Here is an 11,393-nt window from a genome sequence, read left to right as displayed (position 1 = left end):
GCTAATTATAATAAGTTTCTAATACATACGTGACCAATCTACCGAATCATAATCTGAAGAATCGTCTGAAATTGTATTATTAGGTATAGTATTAATGTATTTCACTTTCAAAACTTTTAAAAATACAATTTTACATTACATTAATACGATCTATAATATCTTATGGAAAACTCATTATTTTAAAAATATGTTATCGTTTTTTATATAGTTTCTAGTCGTTTAGAATCAATATATTTTATCGTTATTTTATATTGACAACGTTAATTGATATGTAGATTTTATTAAGTTTCAACATTTCCAAAAAAAATTAAAGAGGTTAAAACTTTTCTATATTATAAGTGTCTTACGTTAAATGGATCAACCTGTATAACGATAATGGATTTTATAATTGTATTACTTGCACAAGAATAAAAGATGTTTATAAAATACACACATGAATAACATTAAACAAATAATAAATATGGCGTTCACCGACATTTGAAGAAAAATATTATTCTGTAGCTTAATAAATAAAAGTCAATGTATTGTGAACAATATTTAATCTGCGCTGGTGGTGGAAAGAGGAGTATTGGATTGCTTATAAAATACATTTAGAAATATTGTTAATTTCATATATTGTTCAATGTTCATAATATAAATACCTACTTTGTTTTATTAAATCAATATGATTTTTATCAAGAATTTTATAACATTAACAATTTTAGTTAGTGCATTTTGGGTCATGATAGATTCTGCATCTTTAAGCGATGAAGATTTGAAAAGTATATATTTATTTATTGATATTGAATGATTATAATGTATCTGCATTATAATATTTTATTGTTACGATATGGATCTACAGTGATTTCTTTATATTTTGTTTAATTTATTTAACGTTTTAAATTAATTTCATTTATGTAATTACTGCTTTCGAGAAAAATGAAATATAAATATTTATTAGATTTTAATTCTATACGACATTATGATTTAATGTCAGTAATAATTATTTTTATGTTATATAAGTATATAAAGATTTTTTAATACGTGTATATTTTTTGATATTAGAGGAAACATTAAATCTTCTGTAGATAATATGTTTTATAATTTAATGTGTGAAAAATGTTTTACCTATCGCAATATTTGTGGTAATCAATACTTTGATGATAACTAAAAAATGTATTGTTTTATTTTTAGAGAAATGTAATGGTAATATTTTAAATTAATAAATATTAATTATTAATAAACAAATAGCAACTTACAATATTCAGATATTAAATTGAGTAGGTATTTTTAAATTATGGTTGAAATTAATAACCACTATCCCAATTACGTATTTCACGAAAACAATAAATTCCGAACTTATGTTTGATTCATGATGATTCACGTTGATATATTTTATTATTAAATTCTGATAGTTAGATATCGGGAAAATATATTTATAAAGTGTATACATAACGTTAAAAATATTATCTAACGACTTAAAATATGTTGCAAATAATAAAAAAAACAATGTTTATTACAATAATGTAGGTAACAATATGCATACGAAATAATTATACAAATATATTAATCTTTTTTTAAATTTATTTTTTATTTGTCATAGGTAAAATGAATCTAGTATTTTTTTTTATTTTTTTTTAATGTGAAATGGTTTTTCATAATAAATACGGGACTTGAAGGTTGAATAAATTCACAAAACCCGAAAATAATTGAAATACCTATATCTTATTCATTAATTTATAATTTTCCAACGTTTAAGAAACTTATGTTAGTTTCTTACAAAATCTTTACAATATACTAGTCATTTTATGTATGGGAAATTGTGAGACTGTGTGAGTACTAGTTTAATAGACCTATACCTGGTTGAATAAAGATAAAGTATCACTAACTATTTAGAAAAAAAATTAGTGGCACCATTAAATTAATCAAATATTTCTGTCACTTAAGTAAAGTTTTATTTAATTTTAAAATGTTATAGAAGTGATAACTGCGGCTACTAATTATGAAGGTAAGTTAGTTATTAATAATAATAATATTTATTGATTTCCAACAACATTATACAGTTTAACATTTTAAATTTGATTGGGAATGTCTAAATTTAATTAAATCTGCATACCTATAACTAATATTGTTTAAAAATTTTTTATTTCAATTCAATAGATTTTGAGATACAGCGAATTCAAAACACGATATAGGAGAAGCATTTCGTTTTTGTTTCCATTTGTCCTCATTAATTTTTGGTCAATCATACAAATCCTTTGTATACATACAAATAAACTTTGAATCAGAGTAATCTATATGGCTTAGGCTATATTTGGTATGGATTGAGCGTGATTGCTTAGTATTTCTGATAGTGATTCTGGAAGGTTGTGGCTTGTTTGGATATTGTGGTATATTCGGCATTAGGTGAGGATGTGGTTGATGGTAATTTGGACACCGCATGTTGGCACATCGGAGGTTCTTCCTTGGCCATCAGGAAGCAATGAGAAATTTGAGCAGTGTGGCCGATTATGAGTTTAGTTATTATATGACCTCAAATTTTCTACGGATTTTGATAGGGAATTTCAAATTGTCGGTATTACGTTTAATACGATTTAATTTTGTGTAATAAGATATCCACTTCTGGTGCAACCTAATTTGACATTTATTTTTTATAAACATTCGTATGTTATTAAATGAAATGATTTATATGTATGATACTATGATGATGATAATAAGGAGGTAATTTCAGTTTTTACTGCAAGATCGACGGTTCGTCGAGTTCGTCTCTTTTATGTCGTTAGTATTATATGTATCGTTAGTATATGTGTGGCCCTACCCTTACATTTCTCAGTATATTATTTACTTTGAGTTATCCATTTGACGTAAGACATTCAGTATTTTCAGTATTTTTTAAGTTTTCATTTTTTTTTTATGGTTTCAATTTGTTTAGTTTTTTATTCTATAAACGAGCATTTTGAGTTTTAATTTCATATTCCAAAGCTGTTTTGTATCGAAACAATTTTAAAAAAAGTTTTGCTTTAGAATATGAAATTAAAAGTGGAGGTATGTTGTAATTTGTCATTCTAACATGTAAGAACTTTAAAGAATTAGTAACGATAAAATATATTGATTCTAAACGACTATAGAAACTATATAAAAAACGACACAGATTTTTAAAATAATGAGTTTTCCATAAGATATTATAGATCGTATTAATGTAATGTAAAATTTTATTTTTAAAAGCTTTGAAAGTGAAATACATTAATACTATACCTAATAATACAATTTCAGACAATTCTTCAGATTATGATTCGGCAGATTGGTCACGTATGTATTAGTAACTTATTATAATTAGCACTTTTTAAAGTAAAATTAAAATTCGGACATTGTTCCGACCAGAAAATGTTCTATTACAAAAAAATGTTATAGAATTTTAGAAAGTTGAAAATATCGCTACCGACACTCTAATAACGTTTATTAAAAATTATAATGAATTCTATACAATCTGTACTAGGGTGCACAATAACTAAAAAGTTTAGCTTAACAATGAGAAACTTTAAGGCACTTCACATTAGAAAAGTCTGGCCTTGAGTGATTTACTTTAGTTATTCTTCGTATATTGAGTAGGTCATTTGCAGTTGAGGCATTTTGATGGGTTTGCTGGAAGAGTGTTGGAGTAAAGTTGAGCTACAAATTTATTAGAACGATCGGCCTTTTTGGAGTGGAGTTAATTAAATTATTTTATAAATTAAAAAAATTGGATCTTTGTATTAATGTAATCAATTGGTTCTGTTTATTATTTTAGTTAAGAAAGGTAGGCATTTTTAATGAATATTTGTTAATTTATAGAATACTAATTTATAACTGTATGTTATAAGTAAATTTAGAACGTAGATTTTTCCATCAAATGCGTGCGTGTGCGAACCTCTAGATGTTTCGCGAAATATCATACTGTTATAAGTTATAATTTAATATTTGAGTAATAGTGGTAGGCGGTAGCGCGCTAGACACTTGCACAAATGTTTATTTACTAATTCATACAACAGCAGTATAGGTCCGCGACTTCACATACGTGAAGTTGGCACCAAAACTTTGTGCTACAAACATCTAACCTCGGTAAATATTTTGCAAATCGTTTGCTAAAATTGAAAATTTTAAAATTTGCGTACTCACTCAATCCACGCAAAAACGTTTTAAATTCTGAGCAGAGCTATGAATGTATTGATTTTACAATGATGTGTTTTTATTTTATATTATTGTGTCTCTGTACACGATAAGTCGTCGAAATAATGCTTTGATTTTCAACTTCAGTAGTTTTTTCGGTCGGAAAGTGAATATAGTTGGTGCATTAGGGAGGGAGTTCAACATTTTAAATTCCCAGTAATTTTCAAAAGCACCGGGAAAAAAAATTTAAGAAAAAACGTGAATTTTTCAAAAAATCAGTTATTGATATTTGAATTTTTCACTGAATGTTTATACTGGGAATTTCTATAATACCTACTTGATAAAATTTTCAATATATTTCAAATCTTTTTAAGTTATTTATAGATATTTGAAATATTCAATCTTTTTAGTTCACTTTTATATAAATGACAGTAAAATGTTATTCGTTTGGTTAGAAAGCTTCAATATTCAATATAATGAACCTAATACATTGTAACAATGTTACTTAAAAAATATTAAAAATAGTTAAATTTTTTTTGATAAGGGTTTAAAGTTAGAATTTTTATAAAAAACGTAAAAAATTTAACGAAAATTTAAAAAATTTTTAAACTTAAAAATTTATCTTTTTAAATCTAATATTTTAAAATTCAATACAATATTCATCATGAGTTTTTCTAATTTTATCAAATAAAAAATGTCTACCTGAAATTAAAATTAAATTTTTATGAGAATTTGTATTACAACATTGGATATTCACTGAATTTCTTTTGTACCGATATTCTTATTTTGTTGTTATTCAAAAACGAATAATTGTAGACACTTGAAATTTACACCGTATTTTTTTTTTTATTAATTCCGAAACATGATAAAAGATTTAATTAATTCATAATAGACATTTGAAATTTTCCGTGTTATTAGTTTTTTATTATATAAATGTCGATAAAATTTTATTCATTGGGTCAAAAAACTTAAAATTTAATAGGTACAAGGTTTCCTATAAGTTGATATAGTAGCAGTTGGAAATTATTAAAAATACATAGTCACGTTATTATTTTTATAAACATTTAAAGTTCTTCAAATGAAAATTAACAAATTCTTTAGTTGTCAAAAATTTATATAACGTTTAAACTGTATAGCTAAAGATTGAAAATTTAAAACAATGTTCCGCGTAAGAATTTAATTCTGTAACGAAAAAATCTAAAAACTATACGTCATATACAGTTTTTTTTTATAGTTATTTTAAGTTCAAATTTAAATTAAATTACATATTAAATAACCAAGAATAAGAATTTTAGTTGTATTGATGTAATTTAAAAGTATTACTCGTGGGTAGTTGAAATGTCTGATATATCTTTATAAAGGTTATCGTGAAAACATTGAATGTATTGGATATTGTATTATAAGAAATTTGAAAATTCAAAGCATAAGCTCACTTATATAATATTATGAAGTTATACCTTTATGTACACAAATGTTTTATCATGTGGCTCAAACTACAAAATCAAAAACAAGCACTTACAAATTGTAATGAACAATTGGTTAAATGTTCACCGGTGTGAATCACTTTGGGGGGCCTCCAAAAGGTTAAAGTTGAATGATGTTACAATGTTACATGAAGGGAAGAATATGAAATACTTGTCATCGTCATAATATTGGGTTCACTAATTGATAATAACACCTAAAATTGTATTATTACCCAAATACTTCAAGAAAGATTAACATATAAGATTGCATTTATTAACCAAACAATATACGTTTTACATTATTTCGAATGGAAATGTTGTAAAACGTTTTTGTTTATCGTTAATTATTGGAAATATTAAGTTTTGAATTTTGTAATTTTATGGAAGTTTTATCTATTTATTTTGTTTATGAGTGTTTGAAGTTCGGATTTTAAAAACATTCATCGAAATCATGAAAATTAATTGGAGTTTAAAAATCATAAAAATGTCTATCTTCGATTTGAACATTTAGTACATGAGCTTCACTAAGTTTTCAAAATAACAAAAATATGCAAATCATTTGATTGTTGAAACAGTATAGAATGTTTGAATTATTAGATAGAGCGTTGATGTGTAAAAACTCGCTCCGTGTTCTTTCACGTTTTAAGTTGACTGTTTTTTAAATTTAAAAATCCTACATATTATGTAAAAAAGTGCGTGTGTGATGAGATGTTGAGTCTGATCGCTTAAAGTATTTTCCGTTAAAGACCGTTTTCTACATCTCAACAGACTAATTAAGATAATAATACTATATTATATCTTATTGTTATATTTCGGTCTGCACAGCGCACAAACGCGATAATAGTTATCCGGCACGTGTCAAGGACTCAAGGTCAGATCGAACACTCCGTGTCATTAATTTAATACCCGTAATAATACGGAACAGCGTTATCTTCAATTTGAAACCATTACATACTATCATTAGTCTGGGTCATAGAGTAATAAGAATATAGAGATGGCAATTGTATATCAGCTCATATGCTGTATTGATACTACTTTCACCACCATGTGTGTCTATTAACAAATACATTTAAAGCTAGATAGCGCTGCGTTCTACCTATTTATTATTTTAGACAAAAATAGTCTAGTGTATGGTCTACTAGTCAGTGATACCAAATAACTAAATATTCAATAATATTTATTATATTATATCATGCTATTACCTATTATAATATATTACCCGTACAGCGTACAGTAAACAATTATATTAAGTAGTTACTTAAGTATTATACTATATTATTTAAGCATACACTATAGACTATAATAGTACATTATTACTGTTAAAATGTCAAGCTGTGCTATTTGTGGTAGAAGCAGAAATAAAATAAAAACCAAAGAGGAGCATATTACTTTTCATAGGTAAGTGCTATATAGTATATGTATACATTTATATAGTATATAAGATAACTACTATTAGTAACTTAGTAAGATATTATATAATATTAAAATATGTACAATACAACACAACATACCTTTCATTTATTTAAATCGGATTTATACTTATGAAATAAGAATCTTATTTGTATCATTAACCCATAGAGTTATAAGAATATTAAAATAAGTAGGTTATTTTTATTCTTATTACCTAATGATTGATATTGAAATTGTTATCTATAATTATTAATTTTACTGTTATATACTTAAACATTAGTGTGCTTATGGTTTTATAGTGTGTATTGGAATGGTTATAGTAATTATAAAATTTAAGTATGGTAGGTGTTTGGTGGTTGGGTACTACTTCCTTACAGGTCTGTATCCTCTTATCCTCTACATAATTTTAGTACCCCCAGTGTTTGGCCTCTACTTGAGCCTTTGCATATTATCAATGAGTAGTATACAGTTTTCAATGAAGACGAAAGATTGAACTCATTTGATTCACATATTAAGAACCCAAGTTTTTTTAAAGTTTTAGTGCTTACAACATATAGTAAATATAATTAATAGTGGAGCAGTGCATTAAAAATAATATGAAATTACATTTTTTTTACATTAAACTGTAGCCCAAAAAATGTCCAATATGTCTATTAAAGCACGAAAGACGAGACAAAATTGATAAAATTATTCTGAAGTCGGATAGTTATTATACTATTTTCTATTACATTATGCAAGTTTTCTAAGTTTCACTGTTAGTTGTTCCAAATTAATTTATTGTATTAATTTATTAAAGTTTAAAATAATATAATATAGAATTATTCCATAATTATTTATATCTGTAATGGTCACACTGCATCGTGTCTGTTTGAGCCTCATAATAATTTCACATTGCCACCTCTATATTCTTATTACTCTGTGGTCCGAGTCGCATATTTGCTGCAAATTGTTTTGCCTATTCAAGTCATTCAAGGCAGTATTTTTAGTTTAATTGTCCAACAATTTACCTATCTTGCCTTGTCTTGAACCCGACAACTAAATCCAATATTTCTTCTAAAAGTAGCCCATTAGGAAGTGGTCCTGTTCTTCGTAATGCCTCAGATGGTAGTACATCTACTTCGATGTCTAAGCGGACCAACAATACTTACTCTAATGATGACTTAATGAAAGCTATTCTTGAAATACAAAATTCTCAATCGGTACAATTTCAAGAACTCCGTGGATGTTTGACCTCTTTAAAAAATGAAATCTCTGAGCATGGGAGCACGAGAACATGGCACTTCGCGAGGAATCATCTGCACTTTCTGCTCGAGTGGCTCAGTTGGAATCAAAACCGGCCGTCACTTCAGATTCTGAAGTGTCGTCAAAGTTACTTCACGAAATTTCTGAGAGAAATTCTTCCGAATATAACGTAATTATATATGTTCTTCCTGAGTCGGATTCACCTTCAATTAATCAAAGAATCTCCGATGATTGTGCTGAGCTATCTAGTGCTTTGTCACCCATTCAAACTGATTTACCTATTGATTTCAAATTAGTTCGCCTTGGTAATAATAAGGCCAAGAAACCTAGATCGATAAAAATAATTTGTAAGTCAAAAGAAAATGCAGCTCAACTCATATCCGAATTCAGGCAGGCAGTTAGAAGCGGAAGTAGTATTCGCGATGGTCTTCGAATAATCCGTGACAAGACTTCGTCGGAACGGGAGCTACTCCGTACTGCTCATATAGAACTCGAGAATAGAAATAAATCAGGCGAATCAAATTTTGTAATATCTTACGTTAAAGGTGTCCCTGCGATTACAAAGTAACACTCAAAAAACGGAGTCACTGGTCGGGACTGAGGCCAGTGAATAATCAATCATGCCTTAATGAATTGCTTAATTCTAATTTGCATGTTTCTTTTAATCCAACTTGTAATAAATGTACTAATGCTAACATATTGTTTGATAATTTTTTAATAGAATTTACTGATTTTATTAAAAAACATACTAATTCCAAGATTACTGTTAATAATATTAAGTCGCATATTTATTCAAATAATAATAAAAATAATTTATCTTATAATTTGCAATGCAACTTACCTAATATTAGTCTGAGTTCTAAGTTTAATCTTAAAATTATGTATCAGAATGTTCGTGGGCTTCGGACTAAGTTACATGATGTAGTATCTAATTTTCCTATACTTAATTATGACATATTTATACTAACTGAGACTTGGCTCTCTTCGGATATTGTGAATGCAAAATTAGGTTTTACTGGATTTACAATATTTAGAGCTGATAGAAATGCATATACCAGTACATGCACTAGAAGTGGTGGGGTCTTGATAGCGGTGAGACAGACATTATGTCCCTCATTATTATGTTGTGCTGTATAGTCAGTCGAACAGCTATTTATTAAATTATCTATATCTAAGAAACATTTATTACTAGTAGGAGGAGTATATATACCACCGTCAGCCCCAATCGAGTTATACACGGCACATGCTGAAACTGTTGATGAATTGTGGCAGTCTTCTGGGTTTAATATGGGAATTATGTGTGGTGACTTCAATTTACCAAATGTTAATCGGCATAATAGTGTTTCGGGATTGTCATTATTGGGTACCGTTAATGACAATGTCAAGGCAATAGGTGATGTATATCGTATCTTAGATTTTTCTCAAAATAATTCCATTAGAAACCAGGCTGGTTTACTCCTAGACCTTGTTTACACATCTGAATTAGACATAGTTGTTGATACATCACCAGACTCATTAGTTATGCCAGATAAGTATCATCCACCATTAAACATTACATGTTCCATGCCCGATGTGCCACCTCAATTGGATGATCAACGCTCATTCCGTAATTTTAATTGTGCCGATTATAACTCGATTACTAATGGAAAAGTGAGTTTAACAATCTTGGAATTGAAGCTGCAGCTAGTCGTCTACAAACAATTTTAATAACGTTAATTGAGCAATATGTACCAGTTCATACATTTCGCCGCTCAACTTTCCCCAAATGGGTAACACTTAAATTGAAAAATGTAATCATTGATAAAAAAAATTGCACACAAAAAACTGAAACAGTTCGGCACAGTGCACTATCGTCATAGATTTTCGTTTTTTACGTGCTCAAGTTAAACTTGAGTCAAGGTTGGCAATATGAGTCCTATCTAAGTAAGATAAATACTTCTCTCCAGAATGACCCACATAAATTTTGGTCGTTTACCAATAATCGCCGAAATACATCAGGTATCCCAAATGTGATGCATTATGGTGATATTATTGCATCAGACGTAGATATTGCAAATCTATTTGCACTTCTTTTCAATTCCGTATATAAATCACCGTTACCCCCTCCCCCCACATTGGAATGCTGAAAGTATTGGCATTAAACCATTTACATTTCTGCCTTCTAGACTTACTATTGAACTTGATGAGGTAGAAGAAAATTTATTATCCCTGAGAACAACTAAGAGTCGTGGGCCTGATGGTATATCAGCTCAATTTTTATTTAGTATTAGGGCACAGTTAAAATATCCTCTATTGTACTTATTTAACCTCTCATTAGCCGAAGGTATATTTCCATCAATATGGAAAACGAGCCAGGTAACACCTATTTATAAATCAGGAAACCCAGGGTCAGTATCTAATTATTATCGTCCAATTTCTAGTTTACCTCTAATTGGTAAACTTTTCGAAAAGATTGTTAATAAAATATGTATTGAACGTAGATTTAAACTAGTTTTATCAACAAATCAACATGGGTTTTATGACGGTCGTTCCACAACAACTAGTGCCTTACAATTCTTTGCGTTTATCAGGGATAGCTTCAAAAATATAAGTCAAGTTGATGTGATATTCACTGATATCTCTAAAGCTTTCGACTCCATAAACCATATTGTGTTAATTGATATTCTGGATAGATTGGGGGGGGGGGGGGGTGAACCTCTGCTATTCTGGTTCAAATCCTATATAACCGGTCGACGACAGTTTGTATCCTTATTTAGCCGAAAATCCGCGGAATATTTAATCACTTGCAGAGTCCCACAAAGTGGGCATTTGTCTCCACTTTTATTTAATATTCTAATAAATACTTTATGCGAATCTGTTGACAGCACGATTTAAGATATACAGGTTTCCCATCGGCATATGATAAGGTGAGAACCAAATTGAGTTCTTTGTGGTGCTGGAAATTACAGTAAGCGCTCCATGTGAAAGAAAAGTTAACTACCGTATCGCTGCCGGTTGCCACATTGCCTGCTGAATTTTAAATTTTCTATTTTCAGTTTCGTGTAATAAATAATAATTACAAAAGAATTATTCTTTTTACTAATTTAATTTTACAATTTTATATTATTTCCCAAACATTTAAGATTTTATTGAAGTCTGCGTTCAAGCTGTACA

At 28.4% G+C, this 11,393-nt stretch overlaps 1 protein-coding gene across 4 annotated transcripts in view; it reads left to right on the top strand.

Annotated features, from left to right (window-relative positions):
* Positions 1-520: 520 nt before the first annotated feature.
* LOC149054793 (uncharacterized) overlaps positions 521-11,393 on the top strand; it is a 33,297-nt gene continuing 22,424 nt past the window's right edge. For 3 of the 4 annotated variants that reach the window (XM_089229639.1, XM_089229642.1, XM_089229641.1), the window contains exons 1-4: positions 521-761; positions 1,174-1,185; positions 1,958-1,987; positions 3,253-3,288. In XM_089229639.1, the coding sequence (XP_089085765.1) occupies positions 665-761; positions 1,174-1,185; positions 1,958-1,987; positions 3,253-3,288 (175 nt within the window). In that variant the 5' untranslated portion in view covers positions 521-664. The remainder of the gene's footprint in view (positions 762-1,173; positions 1,186-1,957; positions 1,988-3,252; positions 3,289-11,393) is intronic. The other variant, XM_089229640.1, reaches the window with a different exon arrangement.

This window comes from Diuraphis noxia, unplaced genomic scaffold (genome assembly GCF_037042655.1).
Source record: "Diuraphis noxia isolate RWA-SAM2 unplaced genomic scaffold, SU_Dnox_SAM2 contig0005, whole genome shotgun sequence".
NCBI classification, from domain to species: domain Eukaryota; kingdom Metazoa; phylum Arthropoda; class Insecta; order Hemiptera; family Aphididae; genus Diuraphis; species Diuraphis noxia.
Note: the sequence above shows the minus strand (reverse complement) of the source record. Positions and strands in the feature narration are given on the sequence as shown.